The sequence below is a fragment of the Ambystoma mexicanum genome, chromosome 9 (assembly GCF_040938575.1).
Source record: "Ambystoma mexicanum isolate Mex_15411 chromosome 9, UKY_AmexF1_1, whole genome shotgun sequence".
NCBI classification, from domain to species: domain Eukaryota; kingdom Metazoa; phylum Chordata; class Amphibia; order Caudata; family Ambystomatidae; genus Ambystoma; species Ambystoma mexicanum.
The window spans coordinates 636,838,018-636,859,613 of record NC_090931.1 but is presented as its reverse complement, the minus strand read 5'-3'; the positions used below and the strand labels follow the sequence as shown (position 1 = coordinate 636,859,613).

The 21,596-nt window shown below is 45.7% G+C and overlaps 1 protein-coding gene across 1 annotated transcript in view; it reads left to right on the top strand.

The window, feature by feature from the left end:
- Nucleotides 1-14,342, top strand: part of SLC13A2 (solute carrier family 13 member 2) — a 739,631-nt gene extending 725,289 nt beyond the window's left edge. The window contains exon 12 of the mRNA XM_069615341.1: nt 12,462-14,342. Coding sequence (XP_069471442.1) covers nt 12,462-12,590 — 129 coding nt within the window. The 3' untranslated portion in view covers nt 12,591-14,342. The remainder of the gene's footprint in view (nt 1-12,461) is intronic.
- Nucleotides 14,343-21,596: the final 7,254 nt, after the last annotated feature.

Genomic DNA, 21,596 nt, shown 5'->3' with positions numbered 1-21,596 from the left:
GCATTTTAAACCGTGTGATCCTGGGCACATTTCGCTTTGCTCCCTTCAAAGTGGGCCTGGCTTATGAACTCTGGCTCTACAGTATTTACTGCCTTTATTCCCTTGCTGAGAACTCCTAAAAGTGTTGGGACCTGTTTTAATTCTATGCTCTGCCTTTTTCTCTCCCTTTAACTGAACTATTGGCGCGCCATCAGGTTATGCGCTCACATCTGTTTAACAAATCGTGGTGTTTTAACTCTGACTTGTCTGATAGTTATCAAGGGAGGTGTGTATACTTTACCTGACTGTGTTTTAACTTGCTTTTGATTTAGAGTGCTAGTATATTGCTAAAGTGTGTTTTAAATAAATAATTATATACTTTTTATACAAAGCTCTGGTCAGTGTTTGTTTGCCCTACTGTGTTGTTAGCCCTATTGTGTATACTCTATATACTGCTCTACTCTTCTTGAGAGAAGTCTGACTGCTCAGCCACAGCTACCAGGTAAATCTGAGTGGTGCAGACTGCTACCAATTGGGTTTACTACTTACTCCTGTAGTCTTAATCTTTCTGCAGTGTTCCCCAAGGGAACTGCACAGGATTCTGCCTAACACTTGCCCTGGTGGGCGCCCCCCCCCACACACTCCCTATCTGTCGTATGTGTTAAGGTTAGGGGGTTGCAAAATTAATGATGGCCCTGCCGGGAAGGCCGATTTGTTTGGTGTGGGGATCCAATTTATTCTATCAGGGAGAGGGTGTCTCATTACATTCTATCTGTGCCCGTTATGGCCCGCTTTCATTGGCGTGGGTTTCACTTTGTTTATTTTACGGAAAGTGTTTCATTCGGGTGGAGTAAGAGCGAGTAGGTTGTGTTACCAGGCGGATGTGCCCCAGGCCACCCCACACGCACACTTGCCAGGTAAGCATACGCAGGACACGTCTTGCTGGTATGGGGTCCCAGCGGCAACTGCCGTCTCGGGACCTCGTTTATTAAATGCACGCTTGCGCGAGCCAGAACGAGGCTCGCATATGTTCAGAACCGTTGCCTACTACGCAAGAGGTGGGACGCTAAATGCATCTTGGCGTTGTCCTGGAGTTTTGTGGCCATGCTATGGAGGTGGTCTGTTTAATGTTTTTTAATTGTTGCACTGAATGTTGTCTTACGCAGAGTTTGCACTCATCTGAGGGGAGAGAACCTTGTTCGCCTTAAGAAACACTGTAAAAAAACATTGTCACATGAAATAAAGTTGCACTCCTTTAAATCTGGCCGTTTTGGTGCACTCGAATGTTGTTATGTATGTACTTGGTTTTCTGAATATATGCCAACATATTCCATTTGGGAGACAATAAGCCAGTCCTGGTTTTATTTGGATTCTGGAACTTGTAGTCCTAGATTTCTCCATTATAAACACATGACTACAAATCACAGAATGCAACGTTTTAAGCAGAACTGGATTAGTCTCCTCTGAATGGAAGAGTGAGTGTTTTGTGTTAATCAAAAGATCCTTTAATCCTGAATTGCAAATCCCTAACATTATGTTCTCAATTCCACCCGTGCAGCTCTTTGGCTTTGTTTTCAAGTGAGGCCGTTATACACAAAGATAGCGCGTGGCGCGAGGATGGGCGGGTAGATGTGTGGGGTTCAGTGGCGGCGCCAGGAATCAATTTTAGGAGGGGCACAGAGGGGGCCAAAGACAAAAGTAGGGGGGGGCACAGACAAAAGTAAGGGGAGAACATGGTCACTGCTCTCTTAGGTAGGGGAGGGCACATGGTTTCACAGGGGGGGGTGCAGCCGCCCAGGCCCCACCTAGCGACGCCACTGGTGTGGTTCCAAGTGGAATTGGATGGCTACTGGTCATCACACGTGAACTCATTTTACAGTACATTAGCTTGGAAGTAAATAGTTTTGCAAAGTCTGCTGCCCACACGGTATTCAAACACTATTTGTATCTACTCTAAGAAACAAAGCACACAACCCTCCCCCGTAACCCTCAGTAGTGCTTCGTAGGAGTTGAGGAAGAAGTGTTAGGGTTATTAGCCCATTGCATTTACATAGGAAGAAATTAAAGGCGGGATGTTTAATTCAGAGACCACACAAACCACACTGATGACTAAATGAGCTACCTTCGCAGTTATAGCTACTACTCGAGTATTTTTCGGAAGAGCTGCAAATCAATCGCTAAGATCCCAAAAATGCTATTCGTTTTTGCTCTTCTCCGATGGCTCCACATGGAGTAGAGGCTAAGGCCAGCGCCTCAGATGAAATCGAAGGGTGGGGTGGCTGATTTCATGAACAGACAGTCCCCATAACTGCTGTGCTCCATTTTTCTTAATTGGCATAGTTAGCATTTGTTTTTCAGAAGGGCTATATGTGTCTAGGCCATGTTTTTTTCAATAAGCCTTTCTTCCAGATTGATTGGTAGCCCCACACAAAAAACATGCATAGACTGGCACTACCAATAAAGCACATTTGGGCTGTTTGCAAATTAATTAAATATGACATGGTAATAAGAAGCATGCCACTAAGCTGAGTCCACCATACACAGGATAGTGGTTTCCTCACCCTCCAAATAGTTTTCATAATGTTTTCCCCAAAAAAATGAAACGAGGCATTTCTAGTGCATTTCTATGTTGAAGTATAAACATCACTCCATAGCAGAATGGAAGATGCTGGGTGCTGGAAATTCTGATCCCACATGCAGGGTGTGGGAGCTAGCACGCCTTTCCTGTACTAATATTTGCATTGAGCTTCTCAACTTTATGGAAGGATCGGTGGTTGTGGCTAGGTGGACGAACACACACACTATATGATCTGTTAGACTTCATGGCCAAAGGTTCAAATCGTTGGGTTCACTCTGCCCTTCATCCTTCCTAGGCCGATAAAATAAGTACCATTGAGTTGGCTAATGGACACCAAATTCTGCTGCTAGGGACATGAGGGTCACAGTGAATGTATACCTTTTGCGTCTACTACTACCATAGAAATTAGGGTAATCGTGTCACAAGTGACTGCACGGCTGTTTATTATGATGTGCTCAGGGGCGGGATTGATAATGACAGACATGATGGTAGTTAGGTACAGCCTGGAGGAGATGAATCCTGCAGGGTAGTCTGGTCATTTTGTCATAGTGACCAAGCACAGTCTTCCCCCATTTTTTAGGACTCCATCACCTTGTGTGGCTTAGGCACCTGGCGCAGGTGGCTTCCTTTCATGTTGGGGGACGAGTTCTCTGGTGGAGAGAGTTTGTGTGCAGCATCAGTCCTGGAGATCTGAATGACACCTGGCCTAGTAAGATCGTTGCCTGTCTTCCCTCTGTTCCCCCTCCCTTGCCTCGTTGCGCCTTGAAACACTTGTGTATAGGCGCGTTATGTATGCCATATCATATCATATCATACTCCAGGGCCAGATTCATAGACTTGTCTCTGTGAAGAGAACCAGCTACCTCAGCCACTATGTATGTGGCACGTAAGCACTGCAGAAGCAGCCCTGCATTTGTTTTCATGATGAACCCAAATGTCTGCAACACCTGCCTGAGCCCCAAACATACACAAGAGGAAGTGGATTTTACAATTGATTTATATTCTGTTGGGAGAATTGATTGAATATCAGGGATCGAAATTAAAGAATGCAATTTAGCTTCCTTTCTAGCATAGAACAGCCTGGTTAACTTGACATCACAAGCTCCCAGGAGCTACATTTGGGTGCCAATGTCAACTGGTGCCTAACATGATCACTTGTGACAGTAATGTTTGGGAATCTGTACAAAAGAGCCTCACAGCAAATAGAAGAAAATCAAAAAATAACAGGTCATTTACGGGACAAAACAGTTTGCTTCTGATGTGGAAGTTGGCACACTAGCGCCACAATTAGTGGCACCTCTACAGCGTGATGCAACGCAACTGAGTATTTATTGATGTCTTGTTGCAATTAACTTTGTGTCCCACTGAAAACTGTTACAAGAAACATTGCTAATCATTTAGGTTAGATTGCTAATAAAACATCTTTTCATTAGCAATTTTGACTAATCAATTTTGAAAAACTAATGTATGCCTTGCAATTGTACTTTTTAATACCCTGGGATACATTGTGCCCACGTTCTACAGATTAATATGTTCACTTGGCTGATCCAGGCTTTAATTCCATTCTTAGGTGGCCAAGGTGTTGCTACTGTCAACCAATAACTGGATTTTCAACCCATAATTTAGGCATCGATATGGGACGCTATATATGATTATCCTTCTCGTGGTAAGATGACTAATGCCTCTTCAATCCTGCACTCCTTTTAAACCATGCTCACACACTTCTTTGCAATGCCCTCACTCATATTAGCTTTACATACTTGTGCAGAGTGGCCTCTCCTGTGGCATCTGGATGTGTTACTGTGGCCAGTACACACTACTTGGAAAATGCCCACCTATCTGTATAATTGCAATGGTGAGTGGCCAAACGCTCAAACCGCAGGTAAGAGCCATTGTCAGAAGCTGTTCTTTTCAACTGCTGACTCTATGAAGCATCATACCATATCTATCTCTGTACACAGTACAATAGAAGTGAGATCACTTCAGCAATAATCCAGCATTCTGCGTGCTACACCGGCCGATAATGGCCTGGGGCCCAAGGTACAGGCCAGTGTAGCCCGCAAAACATAGTATTATTGCTATTAGCACCCTTCGGCAAACCCTTGTTGGGCTAATAGCAATATAAAAAACCTGCACTGCTTCGTTTGCAACAGCAGCAGGAGAGAGTCAGGATTGCCATGGAAATGTAAGGCGGAGCTCCGTTCTGAGCCCCTCTTCCATTTCCATGGCTTACCCGGAAGTTAAGCGACAGAGTGGAGCGGACTGAGCTGGGCAGAGGAGCCCATTCGAGGTAAGTTGGTTGGTGTTGAGGGGTAATGAGGGACTGGATTTGGGGGAAAGAGGAAGGAAAAGAGGGAAAACAGTGGTGTCGGTGGAGGTTGGGTGCAGTGAGCATTCAGGTTGCCCGAACCCGGGCCTGCATCGATAGATAAAGCCCGAATTTGGAGCATCCTGATTCTATATCTAGGTCTCTCAATATATCTCATATATAAACTACAAAGAGTACAAAACACAGCCACCAGATCACTTCTCAGAGTGAAAAGGGTCAAACACATAAGCCCCCTACTTTACATACCTAGCTATGTTCCCATCAAGAAATTAATACATTTCAAAACCCTCTGCATCTCCCACTGCATTTACCACAGATAGGGCCCAACTTTCTTCACAACAAAATTCCAGCATTACACACCTTCCAGGCCACCAAAGTCAAGCAACGCCAGCCTATTCCCAGTTCATAACTTCAACAGGATAAGGGAAGAGGGATCCTTATTCTCCCTACTGGCTAACAAACTATGGGACACCATACCCAAGCATCTCCACATTTAAGTGACCCACCTGATGTCCAGGAAACAACTCAGTACATGGCTCTTCAATTAAGCAAATTGGATAAACAGAAACAAATCTAGACTAACCCAACAGGAAATACCTGTTTGGTACACAGATCACCATACAATAAACACTCTACAATGGGAAATATTCTGCCTTCCGGCCTGCTCAAGGCTACACAATCACAATTAAGGTTATCTCACCCCGATGCCCATCAGAACAGATCCGAAACAAACACAGGACTTTCCAACCACCCTGAAGCATTTCCCTTAGGCTCTATCTGCATAAGTTTTCACAGGCTTTCGGTGGCACTCAGGATCAAGGTGCTTTGCCTCATCATTTGGAGCATTAATGAGCTGGGCCTCCAACTATTTGCACACAAAAACATCCACCATTACTACTCATCTAGAGCGCTCCCTCATCGTACACCAGTCTCCAGAACCTTCTCTGTTTGGCGCATGCCTTTGGCGCTCCCTGACACCTCATCTTAGAGCAAAGGACTCCCTTATGGATTATAAGGCTGAAATCAAAAGCTTCCTTTTCTAACCTGCCTACTCACCTTACACTACTGCTAGTTCCATCATATGTTTTCCCCTGCTACACTTGACCCTTTGGCTTACCTCTGTTCCTTATTTCTCTTTTCCCCTTCATGTTTCTCCTTGATTGCACTATCTCTCTGGCTATTTTGCCAGTGCAACGGGGCAATTCCGTTTGCAGTGTGCGCAATCTAAATACAAATAAAAATAAACATAAAATGCAGAACGGATTGTAAATTGTATGCCTTTTAAACAACGGGTTAATATAGAAGTATGCTAAAAATTGCACTGTTTGAACTTCTTATTTAAACAAATTTCTTAGTGGGGGGAAACACCCTTAAAGCCCCTTTTGGGTTTCTTTCGGCTGCCTGACATACCCATTAGAGGGAAGCATCTATGCCCTTCCAGTTAAAAAAACATCTGGTGGTGGAGGAGGGTGAGAATCACACCTTCACGGATCATGTGAAGGCTGGGAAACTTCTAGATAAAATAAGGCTCTGAGCTAATTCTGTTCGTTGAAGGATTCGATACTTGCTGTGTAATATTGTGAATATTTGTTCTATGTTGGTGTTCTGGATAAGACGTATTTTATGATTGATATGGTGCTTCGATTTTTTGCCTTATTCTGGTGCCTATATGTCTGTCTGTTTTTCTTTAACTCTTACGAGAATGGTGTAATGTGTTTTGCCTTTTGTTTAGCCCTTGGGTTTCATGTCATCACATGTGGTACATGTGTGTGCGTGAATGTACTGTATACATCTATGTTAAGATGCTTGTGTTTATATACATTATATAATATTTAGGCATCTTCCAAGATGGCGCTGGCACCTTGTTACTGTTGTTTTTTTAATTTGCCCTGAGCGTTCCAATTGCTGTCATAAGTGCTCCCTCTGGTGTTGGAATGCTGTAGACAAGGGATACCAATTGTTCTCTGACGATTACTGGTCGATGTCAATGAGCGATTTTTTGTAAACTCCATGGTTGGTGACTATCTTCATTCACCTTCTCGTTCTGTTTTTATTGAGTAGCTCAGAGTTTTTGAATGCTTAAAGCATACCTGTTGCTTACTATACATGAATAATGAGAAATTAGCGCGTTCAGGTCTTCTTGGCGCTATAGTACAGTGAAAACATACCGTAAGGGAGCACTTCTGGGAGCTTTTGAGAATGTGCCTGTGCCTGATGGGTGAAGGTTTATGGTGGTGTGATATAGTGTGCACAGGATACAATGCTGTCGCTCAGTGGGGGAGTGTGATATTGGAGAACTGTTGTAACTTGATACGTTTATACCTGGCGCTGCGGCTCAGTGGGGGATGATTCCCTGATAACACGCCCATGCACTGGGAATGGATTATTGCAGTGTCTCTCGTAGAATGTGCGCTAGAGCTTGGAAGTGAGTCACTGCTAAAATGTGTGCTTAGGGATCACATTTATGGCAATATGATCGTGTGCTCTTAGGTAGAGGGGCTAAATATGTCCACATGGAGAAGTACTGAGGCTACATTGGTCAATATCCTTCTGAGAGCATTTTGATAGGGGAACATTGGGTCTTGATGGGTTGTTATGAGGGAGGCAACGTTTTGGCTGTTCCCTAGATATTATGAGTGTCTCTAGAGCTTCAATTTAATAGGTTGTACAATAGTTGAGGACTGCGCCATGATTCCTTAAGAGTTGTATATTATACACAGACCTTTGATGCTGATAGTTACTATTAATGTTCTGCGGCAGGAAGATGATGTTGCCATTGTGTACTCTGTTTGGATATGTGTTTAGACAAGTGTTCTCTATTAGGCTTCCATCTGTGTAGCTAAGACTAATAGTTGGGAAGGTTATGATGAATTGGTATTCGGAATTTAGCATAATATAATTATTTAGTGGGGGTACAGGATCTCTTTTGCACTTTGTTCTGACCTAAGGTATGACTGTGGATTTATTGTATTGTTGGTTTATGTATGTATGTTGAGGGTGAATATTAGGACCCTGCGTTGTCCTAATATACATCTGTATCCACTCCTGTTTTCCCATTGTATGTCTCAATTTGAGCCATCTCAAATATGTTGCCTATGGGCATATGTCGGTTGGTGCATAATTGAAATAAACAATCTAAGCTTTGAAACAGAAAATTTTGTCATGGAATGTGAAGGGTCTAATTAACCCAATCAAAAGAAAGAACATTCTAACACATATAAAGAAGATGAGAGCTGACATGTTTTTTTTTGCAAGAAACCCACATGTTAGAGAATGATAAGGATTATATTTTAAATAAGAAGTATACAGTTGAAGTATCTAGTTGTTATAATCAGAAATCGAGAGGGGTTTCTGTTCTTTTCCAACGTAACATTCACATGGTCCTGGGTAAGAAAATCATAGACCCCATGGGTAGTTATGTTGCAATATAGATTAATTTGGAGGGGACTTCTCTATCCTGGCGTTTGCTTATGCTCCTAATACAGATCATGGTAATTTCTATTTGGAGGTATGAAATGTCCTAGGGTCACTTCAGGTAGAGGGTATTATACTGGGAGGGACTTTAACGAAGTCCTTGATGTGGTGTTAGATAGATGTCCTGATAGTCCATGTCATAGAGAAGGGAGGGCAATTCAGGAGCTTAAGTATTTGTTACAGACTTGGGACTTGGTTGATTAATGGCGAATTCTGAATCCTAGTACTAGACAGCGTTTATTCCAATTCACACAAATCCTCCTCTTGTAGTGACTTCTTTTTGGTTTCTAGGTGACTATTCCATATATGTTGGACTCCTCGATTGGGAGTATAGTCATCTCTGATCATGCAGATATTAGTTTGTCCCTGGTCTGTTCATTGGTTGATGTGAAGAGAGATGTAGGTTGGAGGTTCAATACCACCTTGCTGGCAGATACGGCTGTTAGGGTGACTATTAGAGAGGAACTTGTTTATTATATTGCTGAAAATAAAAACTCGGTAGAAGACATCTTTGGGAGGCACTGAAAGCTACTATTAGAGGGGAAATCATAATCAGTATCTCATAACATAAGGCAGGATCATTTTTTGGCCAGTAGGCTTAAAAGGGTGCAGACTAGTAAGAGTGGTATGTCCATTGTCACAGATTATAATATAGTCTTGACTGAAAATGATGCAATTATGGAGGCTTTTAGACATTTTTATGAAGAGGTATATAAGCCTGAGGATACATGTACTGAAGTTGACAAGTTGGAGTTTATGCAAGGGATTGCATTAACTGTTTTAACTGATATTGAAATTGAAACTTTAGATGCAAAACCAAGTAAGGAGGAGCTGCTGGGGGCAATAAAGAATACATCAAGGAATAAAAGTCCTGGCCCTAACGGGGTCCCAATACAGTATTACAGCACAGTTATTGACCTATTGTGCCCCATTCTATTTGATGTCTATTTGGCAATTAAAGCACAGGGTTTGTTACCGGAGGCTATGCAATTGGCCTTAATCACACTCATACTGAAACCTTGTAGAGATAATACGAAATGCGCTAATTAAAGGCCCATCTCTCTGCTCAATGTGGATGTTAAGCTCTTGGCAAAAATCTATGCAACCAGACTGAGATTAATATTAGCTTGACTTATTCACATTAATCAGTCTGGTTTTATGCTGAGTCGGTTTAGCTGTGAGACACATGTGTGAAGTTATAGATGTCATCCATTTAAATAAAAATTCACAAGAACTATTAATGGCTGTGAGTGTAGGCACAGAAAAAGCATTTGATCGGGTTAGCTGGATTTACTTAAAATGTATATTGGATAAGCTCCACTTTGGCCCTGTTTGCGAAACACTTGAAGGTCAAAGTTTGTTGTGCTACAAATCATTTTATCTTCCATCCTCTGTCCATGAAATGCCAAAATTCATGACCGTGCTGGCCTATATATTATGGCAAAGATCGAACATCTCCCTACATTTGTAGTTTACAAATTGCTCTCTGGAAGCTATGAATTATCAATGGAGCAACTAGAAAGGAAACCCTGGGAATCAGAGATGAGAATGGTGGTATCTGATTCCGAATGGTTGACTATATATAAAAAATATGAGAAGATTCAATTTGGATCTAGACTTGAGTTATACACAGCAGAGAATAATCCACTGTCTGCACTGGTCTCTGTTGAAGATTAGGCTGTAAACTTCTACAATCAGATGTGTGGTGGCCCTGTAATAAAGAAACTGGCTCTAATATACACATGCTTTATTCTTGTGGAATAATCTGTCAGTATTGGGAGCAAATCCTCTCGTGAATGGAGTTAGTGGCTCAGTCAGTCTTACCATGTACCCCGCTTTTCTGTGTTCTTGGTTTTTTAAGAGCGATTTAAAACTACCCTCTGAAACCATATAAAACTTTATTAATGGCTAAGAAACAGATTCTTCTGAAATTTAAATCTAGTGGGAAGACCCAACTCAAGGATTGGCTCCAAAGTATGCTACTATTGTCAGCCGGAGAAAGAGTATCATATGTTAAAGAAATGTGATTGAAGACTATGGATTGATTTGGGACACTTTCAATAATGTATATGTATAGGCTCAGTAGTTGGGTATTGGAGCGAGGTAGGATGGGTGGTGTTGTAGTGTAAGGGAATATGGAATGTGGCTAGTGGAATTTGGAATGTGGGAGGCTGTGGGGAGGGGACTAGCAAGGGACAGTTAGTCAGTTATGCTTAGACAATAAAGAAAGGAAGAGCTGTATCCCGTCTCATGGTGTTCATTACTGGTGTGAACATAGCTCACTTGTGTGACTGAGTTACAATACAACAGGTGGTTCATGTTGAGTTGAGTGAGATTTTGGGTTGTTGGGGCAAGCTTCTTTTTTGTGCTGGGACAAGCTATATAAGGTGGGTGGATGGTGTGCTGGTGTTGTGTGTTTTTCTGTGGGTAGAGTAGATGGGTGCTAGCTTCTAAGGTGTGGGGTGTTGTGGAAAGCATTTGGGCTATTGGGGTGAGCTTTTTTGAGATGCTAGGATGAACTATGTGCTGGGGGAATACTTAGAGTGCTGATGGGATACTAAAGCAAGCTGTAGTTGGTGGGTAGGGAGCGGGGTAGAGTTAGGGTTTGTGCGAGGAGTGAGGTTTGATGGGTGAGGTGGTGGGGAAGGTTTTGGTGGGTGAAGTGGGGTGCTGTGGTGGGTGAGAATGGTGGGGCAAGCTCAGGCTGGGAAAATCTAGGGCAGGTGGGTATTGTTGTGTATTGGAGAGAGGTAGGATAGCTGGTTCGTGTTGGGTGAGATTTTGGGTTGTTGGGGCAAGCGTTGTTGCCGTGATAGAGCAAGCCATAGAAGGTGGGTGGATGGTGCGCTGGTGTTGTGCTGTGGATAGGGTAGGTGGGTGCTAGCTTCTAAGGCATGGGGTGTTGTGGCAACCTTTTGGGTTGTTGGAGCAAACTTGTTTGAGGTGCTATAATGACCTATGGGCTTGGGGAGCTGGGTGAAGCAAGGGTTTGTCCGCACTGTGCTGGTGTGAGCTATGGTTGGTGGGTGATGTCCTGGGTCAAACTAGGGTGGAATGGTGCTGTGTTGAGGGGAGCTAAAGTGTGTGGGTGTTGTGCTGAGGTGCTAGGCTTGGTGGGTGTTATAGGGTTCTGGGCCAATCTAAGGGGGTGTTCTTTGGAAGTGGAACGAGCTAGGAATGGAGGGTGGTGTGGGTTGCTGGATTGTGGTCAGGTGAGGGGATTGTGTGAGGTTGATGGGGTCCCCTGGTGGGTTTTGGTTGCGTGCTGGAATGAGGTTGGGTAGGGTGCTCAGGTAAGGTGCAAGGGTGATTTACGGGAGGTGAGGTGAGATGCTGGGGTGAGGCTGGATGGGTGAGGTGCTGCTTGTGAGGTGTGGTAAAGGGGGAATACAAACACAATGGTGGAAGGGAAGGGAACCACTGTTGAACGCTCTTGACCTGAACCCCCTGCCCTTATTCTGTCTGCCTGTAATCAGCCTCTGTATTGCCTGACACAAGGTCAGTCCAAATATTCATATCATTGATGTGACTAGCGGTAGATTTAGAAAAGGGGCTTTATATCAGAAGTCATTGGCTCTGAAGGAGGCTGACATACACACAGGCCTACATGAGGTGTGTATTTACTCAGATTTTCACTCTGGTGAGTTTGATCAAATTTCATCAGACATCACGACTTCTGTTTTTATTGCTAGTGCAGTATCTCAGTGAGCTAATTCGGCTGCTGCAGCAGGTAATAGATTATAATGCCAGAAATGCAGTTCAGAAGGCTGTCCCGTGAGGATAGCTCAGGGGCGACGCACTCGTCTCAGATACAAGACTACACTGAGCAGCGTTCGATACCTAGGCGTCCTGCGCTTAGAGGCTGGAGTCCGGCTTGAAGCGCAATAATAGAAACCTCATTTTTTTAAGGCGCATGTGTGTGGAAACCGCAGGTTCTAGAGTCCAATCACAGTAAGATGTTAAGAAACGTAAGAAACCAATCACTGTAAAAAAAGTTAATCAAGGTCTTAATGCAACGACCTGTGTGAAAACTCTGTCAACAGATCTATTGGAATGTGCCTGTCTAACCTAAGCTAACAACCCTATTTGTGTATCCTACAGGCGAAGGCTGGCTTCATGTTGAATATCCTCGGAGTACTCACAATTACGCTGTCCATAAACACCTGGACATTCAGCATATTTGACCTGGGCACCTTCCCAGGGTGGGCAAATGGCACAACCCGCCCATAACTCCTAGCAGTGAAGCGAACTTTGGGTGTTTCCGAATAGCAGATGGAACTGACACAACACGTTTTTTTGTTGTTGTTTTTTTGGAGACACGTAACTTTATGTCCTTTTCTGGTTACAGCAAAGTAGCAGCCCAAACTCCCATTCCTTCAGCTGTCGCTCTCTCAATGAGCCTTCTTCAAACACAAACACTCGATCCCCTTACTCTTAGCTCTACCATGGAATCCTTGCACCCGAATTCCACAGCCATGACAGAACTATGCTCAGTAAAACTATTTACACATGTAACACGCCTCCTTCCCTTGCTATTTCACACAAACAGCCACCTCCATCACACCTGGCACCACTGGCACTCTTGCCACCCTCTCCTTACTCCACACATCTCTTTTCTCCATCCTGACTGAATTACCCAAGTCCTCTCACTACGCACGTTGAATACCTCGACATCCCTTTTTGGACATCCCTCTGACACAAGTTCAGCCTCAGAGAAGGTCAACGCGGCGGCAGATGATCTCTCCACCACATCACGTGCACATTTTGGAACTCTGAAACCGCTGCAGTGTTTTCCCTGTCCACGAGGGGTCGGGGATTCGTGTTGACTGCAGAAACGTGGATTCGCCCTGCTTCCAGTGAGTGCTGTATGGCAGACAATGTAGCACGCTGCAACGCACGCAATATAGCAACCCCCAGATCAGAAAAGCACGACGCTTCTTGAACACCCCAAAACCAACTAGGCTCAACCACCCACGCACTGGAGCTGGCGGAAGTCCTCTAATTTTAAATCAGCACACTGCACCTGACCAAGTGCCCAGAGGCATCAATGAAAAGGCGCGATTTGAGCACTGTACATACACGAACAACATATTTGCATCAATCAAGACCATCTGCGAACTTCCCGTGGAATATGCAGCAGTGCATATAGTTCCATATTGGAGCCCATCAGGCCTGTACGAACCAGAGGGATATGGCACGTGCAATAAAGTGAAATCAAGAATAGACTGCCATTGCTTTACTCCACCAACCCGTGAGCCGGAGTCAGTGTGTACAGCTGTACTGTAAGTGATTCGACATGCGTGTGCTTGAGCTAGTATCCTTCTGTGTTATTGTGATTTATATAGAGCGGTCACTTCCGTGTTTATGGTCTCTTGGTGCTATGTACATACACAGATGGGCAGCATAGGCTTTATAACACTGCCCGTAGATGATGTTGTCCACAGTGGCCCGCCACTTAATTTGGCTGGCCTAGGGCCCCAGAGTTAGAAAGCATATCTAGAGAGCAAACTGCTCATTCTGGAGGTCTTTGTAATTAGCCGCCGGGGACCCGTTATGTTTACACTATTGTGTACACAGGTTCCCACCGCCTACTTGCCTTCATTTGCAGGGTAGAGTGCAAAGGGAGCGTGTAATAAGGCGGTCAATGTTACTATAATAGACTGCACATACTATGCTGAGACACAGCTAAAAAATGCCCCAACGTGCAAAGCAAAAACACAACAGGTGCAGCTGAAGATACGCTTACACAAAAGAGAATGACAAATGCCAGGCAGGGTGCAAGACAAAGCTAACCACTGTTTCCCCACAGTGACACACTGCATAATATCGGATCCCTGCTGCTAGAGACCAAATCTGTCTGCTGTGCTGCACCTGGTCTGTGGGATATGTTTGCCATGTGGCTGTCTGTCATGTACCAATTCTGTGCAAGTGGGAAGCTTGAATTGCTGCGTATTGTGCTGCAATGATATGATATGATATGGCATGTATAACGCGCCTGTACACAAGTGTTTCAAGGCGCAATGCGACAATGGGGGGGGGGGGCAAGGGAAGACAGAGACAACGATCCTATTAGGCCAAGTGTCATTCAGATCTTGCAAGTGCAGGGGAGAGGGGAAGGGGGAAAGTGCAGGGTGAGAAGGGGGAGGGGACAGTGCAGTACATGGGATAAATAGAATAAATAAACAATAAGAGAAGTATGGCCAGCTGGTGGCAAGTGCAAGGGTAAGTGCAGACATTAGGTGTCATGTGCTGGTTTGGGTCTGTAGGGGTACAGAAAACAGTCCCCGAGTGCGTGGGTTGCCAGGGAGGCAGTGCAGGAGTGCAACTGGTGAGGTGGGGGACCTGGGCCCGAGGTCAGAGGGTGGCCAGGTAACCAGTGCAGTTTCAGCCAGGAGTTCAGCAAGGGAGATGATGAGAGAAAGCCGAAGCAAAGAGGAAGGTTTTGAGGTGCTTATGGAAACAGAGATGGCTTTGTTTGTGTGTGAAGGAAGCATGCACTTTGGCTGCCGGTGCCATACCTCTTCTGTTGGCACGGGAAGCTTGCATTGCTGCTGCCCATGCTGTTTGCTTGCGCTCCCGTTGCCTATGCTGTTCCCGTTCTCAGTATGCACGGGAAGTTCTCACTGCTGCACATGTTTGCTGTGCATGTTCTTGGTCTTATGCAATGACAGGCTACCTAGGTACCTAGGTATGAGTTCTTGTCAGCTGCAGACCCTCTGACCTTAAAGAGCCCCCGTCTTTCCAGTGAATACCTTAAAACCAGCACCAGCACATAATTAATCAATGTCATTCTATCATACAACTAGGTTATCAGGCTACTGATAACAAATACCCTGAAAACAATACAGAGAACCTCCCAACCACCAGGTTAGCTTCTCTCCACAGAGCTGCAACCAAAGCAGTCTTCCAGCAAGAATCCTCACACTGGGTGTCTGGAGGACACACAAGAGCAGCGCAATAGAGATAGCGTACCATCTCAGAAACAAAACACCAGGGCACAGCGAGACAGCGCGGTCTACCCTCCGTGAATGTAGTTATACATTTGAGCAGCCCACCTACAAGGTGCCTTATCCAGGGGAGTGACCAGGACATATATCTGAGGTGTCTTATCAAAGTGGGTCCATAGCTAAGTGCCAGATCACAGGACAGTCACCTCCCCTAGGCTGCGCTGCCTGGGCACCTTCTACAGATATGGGCATCTTATTTCACCCCGCTGGGAATCAGAATTAATATAGAGTTTTCTTCAACATGGAAAGGTCTCATGAGAACAATACATTATCTTTAAGAGGTTTTTTAATTATTTAAATTCTATCTGAAAGGTAATCACAGATCTTGTATCAAATTAATCTTATCAAATATAATCTAATTACTGTGTTTAAATCTAAGTGTCTTAAAGCATGTTTCATTCTTAGAATCATAGACAATAAATCACCAATATTTATATATTACAATTCACTATGTGGGAGGGCCTGACCTTGATCTCACCATGATGACTGGGTCTCATGCCCACACAATTCACATTTACATGTGCAACATAGTATTGCCTATGACTAATTCCCAATTAATTAAGGGTTTAGATGGCATTCCAACATTCTGTCATCGAAGTGTACCTTTTTTTGATTTGTGAACATATGATTTTAAAAATATTAAAGAATACAAATGAGGTTAACATGCTTTCATGTCCTAGCTATTAATTATATATTTCTGCGTCCTAGCTATTACATTGATTTCTCTGCATTCATCAGGGCCAAATTCAACACACAATTTACTGCACTTACATCAATGAAGGCCCTCCCTTCTTTACAACTTTCTGGGAAAGGCTTGCTCCAGGAGACTGGGCACAAAAACTGCTCTACAGATGCTGCAATATAGCTTTAGTAACACGTTCTATGGGCTATACCGGGGGTAAACGGCCCGGCAAACGAGTTAACGGCCAGAGCGAAGCGAGCCATTCACCACCCTTGGTACCCCACCAAGGTTAAAAGGTGCAGAATGAGTCATTCTTTCTTTGTTGGCATAAAAGGCAGCAGATTTATTTTCACAACTTTATTAATAACTACCAGATTTAAAACACTGCGAACCAAACTTTGTGAAAATAGTTCTGAAGGTGTGGCGACCAGCCGACTGCTCTGTGTCCAAACCTTGCTTCCCCTTTCCCAAACTAAGTCCACTGTAGGCCAAAGCTCCCCCAACCATTCTTGTCTGAGCCCCACCTGCCCTGCTAGAGGAGTGCCGTTGTGTCGGGGGAAGCCGAGCCCTCAACGATACCTTACGTGCCCTTACCGCTTAGGCCTCCAAGGGGCGTTGGTCGCAAGAATAACAAAAACCATTCCCGCTTCCCTACGGCTCGTTAGTAGTCTGTATATTACCACTGGTCGCAGAAACACTGCCACGCCAAAGGTGGGTCGACGCCCACCGTGGTTGCCCCATTTCTTCTCTTATAATTTCAGCAACTTAGTGCACAAATTCCAAAAGACAGATCTATGCCTGCTGATGACAAATACACGCCGTCCTTCTCAGAGCTTTCCGGTAATTTCAAGATGATCAGCCCATGCCTGACCTGCGTGAAACCTCTGCCCCTGCAGAACTTGGCCATTGCCTCGTTTAACTTCCTCCTTCACTTCTAAACTGCCAAATGACTTTCTATGCCCCTCCATTCCTGTCTTGGAATGCTCTCGGACCAGATGATCTCTGTATCGACCAACTGAGAGGACAACTCCTGTAAGGTGAACATCATTTCCCTCATCAACGACCCCCTGCCCCAGCTTGTCAGGTTGATGCCGTCCAGATGGATGATCAATACATCGGGCCTGTGATGCCTACCCAACAGCTTATCCATGTGCCCCTGTAACTAAGCCCATCTCATCTCAGGCACCCCATGCCACTAGATCCGATACTCGCCAGCGGTCATCCTCTGTCTTTCTGCCGTCCATTTAGACCCTGCCCTAGTCACAAAAGAATAACCCAGTACCCAAACGGACCATCTCCTCCTTCGGGTTGCTGTTAATCGGAGGGAGATGAGAAGCAGATACATTAATACTACATTTTGTCAGGCCTTATGTACCTCCTAATCCACCCCGAGTTCCAACCCCCGATTCTCATGATTGCCTCAGGCCCCATGGCCAGTTTGGCTGCTGTTTTAGGCGCCCGATTCTAATAGAGTGTGTTCCAAACACCCCTCCTGTCACACCCATCCCCTTCAAAGCCATGCCCATCACGCACCTGAACTGGAACCTGCTCAGGGCCGACCCATCTCTGTGCAAGAATAGACGTGACCCTACACCCGCCTGTTGCCTCTCCTGTAGGTAAGCTGACAGCTCGGCTATTGGACACACTATGCTCCCCTGTATGCTAGAAAGTGTGACTGTTCTCCCTTTTCCCTTCTGATCAGTCTTAGATCTCCTTAAATAAATGTACACTGCTCCTTTGATAATTGTACATCTTCCAGCCTTAAAAACCCAGAGCCTGTCCCTCTCTATTCTCAGGTACCAGCTCGCTCACTATGAAGGGTAAAAAAAAGGCCAATGTAAAAGCTGCTGTGAACAAGACCCTCTCTGCCTCGCTGCGGCAAATCTTGCGCAGAGGTTCTATTAAACTGTGTAATTTAAAAATATCGATGAGCCGCCTTGCATCAGGCTTTTTCTGTTTGCTTTGCCCAAACTTTCATAGCCATTACGATGTAATGCTCCTTGGTGGGATTGGGCTTTCCCCCAAGTTTGTAGTAATGTGCTATTGCTGCCAAATGGTAGGACATCCGGGATCTGGTTTTCCCAGACCACCATCCCCATCCGACAAAGGTGCGTACTGGCGCTACCCTTTGGAGATCCGTCAAAATGTGTTCCAGAAAGACCAGGAATCTTTCCCAGCACCCCCTGTACCTCCTTGCTGTCCCCGGGGCCAGGGCCATGTGGATCAGTGAGCTCAGATCATGCCCCACCACTGAACCTTGAACGGGGTCACATCCTCTGTCTTGCCCCTGGACAGTTCCCCATGAAATTCTGCCACTGCAAACGAGAGAGTCAGCTGCCACTTTCTTTACTCCTGGAATGTGTCGAGCTCTTACCTCGGAGTTCAGTTTGAGCAGGCTTGTCGTCAGCTCCCTCAGTAATCTGAGTACCCTCAAATTGCTATACGACCCCTGATTAATGATTTGGACCACTGCCTGGTTATCTGACCACACAATCACCCACCTATTCCGTAAAGACTTTCCCCAAAGCCTGAAAGCAAGCACAATAGGAAATAGCTCCAGCAGAGTGATGTCCCTGGTAATTCCCTCCTGATACAATGCTGCTGGCCAGGCTTGGCCGCACCATTCGCTCCCCAAAATAGCCCTGAATCCGTGTGAGCCTCAAGAGTCAGTGAAAAGCCTTCATTTCTCGCTCGTGGCCCACTGCCCCCACCAAAGTAGTACCCCATTGAAATCATCCAGGAAACCATCCCACATCTTGAGATCCTCTTTAACCTCCGCCCTCAGCTGCACGTGCTGGGAAGCGTGTTGCAGCCCTACAGTCTTGAGTTCAATGCTCCTGGCAAATTCTTTCCCTGCCAGGATTACCTTACTCGCAAAAAGTTCAAATTCCCTGCCAATGATTGCAGCTCCCTCAGGGTGGCCTTACTCCTGCCCCTCAATTCCTTGATAGTTTCTTTAAGCTTCACCACTTTGTCCTTTGGCAGTCTTGACTTCCCTTCCAAGGAGTCTATCTCTATTCCCAGGAATGTAAGCCTCATGAGTGGGCCCACTGTCTTCCCTTTTGCCAAGGGGACCCCCATCTCATCCATCAATGCCTGGAACCTGTTCATGAGCACACCACATTGATCTGTCCCTTCTTTCTCAAGAAGTCGTCGAGGTAGTGCATCACCACCCAGCCCTGAGCCCTCTGCTTCAATGCATACTCCAAAAAAGTACAGAATTTTTAAAAATAAGTGCAAGAAATAGCGCAACCCATTGGTAGGCATCTGTCGTAATAGTAAGAGTTCTTTACTTTGAAACCCAGCAAATGGTAGCTTTCCTTGCTAATTGGCAGTAGCCTGAAGGCAGACTCAATTTCGGTTTTCCCCATCAATGTGCCTCTCTGCGAGGCTCTCACTAGCTCTATTGCATCCTCAAATGACGAATAATGAACCTTGCAACTCCCGTCGGCTATGCCATCTTTCACAGACAGCCCCTCGTGGAATGATAGGTGCTGTATGAGGCGAAACTGCCCCTCTTCCCTCTTGGGCACCAGGCCCAACGGTGACACCCCAAAGTTCTCCAAAGGCGGGGTAGAGAATGGGCCTGCCACCGTACCCAGTTTAATCTCTTTAGCAATTTTTTGCACCACTACCTCTGGCATTCTCACAGCTGATTTTAGATTGTCTGCTTCCCTGCTCCCCATTGCCCTGTCGTAAGGGATTCTGAACCCCCACCTGAAACCTTCCCAAAGTAATTTAGCATCAGCGCTATTGTGATACGTATTCAAAAATGGGATAAATTTATGCAGGAGTAGGGGAGTGGGCAAGTGGGTGTCAATTACGCTTAGCCTTCTCTTTGGGGTTCGCGCTACCCCTCTGCTTTCCCTCCTTGGATGAAGATGTGCTGTGATTCCCTGCCCCCTTTCCCCCTGTGTGCTTGAATCTGCAGATTGTGCCAAAGGGGCAATATCCCTGCTCAAACTGCCAGCATACCGCTTGCTCCCACTGTTGATAACTGGGCCGACTATTCCAGGAGGAGCGCCTGCAAAAGGACCCCCTCCTCCTGTCCCCATAAGACCATCTCTCCTTTTTGTAATAAGGCTTCTCACCCTGGGCCTTGTCCTCCATCTCCCTTGATGATACCTTTTTCTCGATGTAACCCGTAACATCCACCTCATCCCAAGACATTGTAGGCCAAATCTGTATCTTCAGCCTAAATTCCCACTTTAACCAAGCTTCACCACCATAGGTCCGATATGCGTTATGGATGTACTGCTCATATGCAAATAATGCCCTGGCATCCTGTGGGAACTTTTCTATCATACTGGATGCCAACAACCTGAAAGCTGCCAACCAATTGTGGAAGTTCTCCTCTTTCTTGACCTTCTCCCTCTCCTTCTTCTCCCTTTCCCTCTCTGACAACTCACGTAAACCAAGCCCCACCGGCTCCATATCTAGTAAGGAAAAGATCTAAAAAAAACTCCTTCTGCCAAATCCTCTCCTTGTAGGCCAAAGCAATGTGCCATACTAAGGCGTTCCACGCAGATCGTACTGATGCAAAGCCCTGCATTGCTCTCCCATGCTGTGTGCCAATACCCCACACAATACCTTGCCCTTGACTGCCTACCGGTGTTGCGCCCGCCTGCTGCAGCTGGCTGCCCTCCCCTGGAGACATTTCCCTAAGCAGTGGGGCGGCTTGATTCATGGTGGAAGGGCTCACAACCCCCCCAAGCCACCCAGCCTCTCCACTTCCCCTTGCTGATGCATTTCTTCAGCATTCCTCCCCACTTGATTGAATGCATTGACATTCCTACACAACATTTGACCATTCCCCCCATTACCCCATGCTTACAGGCACTGCATAACCATACCTTTAACTTGTTCCAAGGATGCAGGTCCCTCTGATGCCACCACCGCCGAGCTGGCTGCATGCGTGCTGGGTGTGCTGCTGCTACACCTTGGAACATCCGCAGGCAAGGCCGCTGAGTTGGCCATGGGCCCCTGCTTTTTCCCTCTGCTTTTGTCACCCCCAGCTGCTTTCCACTTCTTGCCCGCCTCGGCCTGCTGTCTGATTGCTTTAGCCTAAGCGGTCAATGTCCTGCTCCTTTTAGATACCGGCTCTTCGTCCTCGCTAGGACCACTCTCTTCATCTTCAATGGTCAGAATCTGCTGCCTAGCCTCTTCTTCTGTTAATTAGGGAACAACAGTGGGGATTGTGACCTATTGCTTGTCCCTGCCACCTCCCCATCGAGCTGCAATGCCACCTTCTGTAACCAATTTGGCCCGTGTTTGGTGGCGGCCATTCATGCCATCATGATGAATTGCTCCAATTCTTTTTCAAGATAGCAGAACCCTGGCGTGCCCCCATCTTGTGTAGACATCTTGCTTGTTGCAGCGGCCTCCAGGCACATGCACTGCAAGGGATTTGTTTCTTGCAGTGGCCTCCAGTCACGCGCACTGCAAAGGATTGGCGTTAAACCCTCTTTGGTGTCAGAACCCTTCACCTGCTCTGCTTCTGTTGGCCCTTGCAGCAGCCTCTGGGGCACACGCACTGCTTGGGAATAG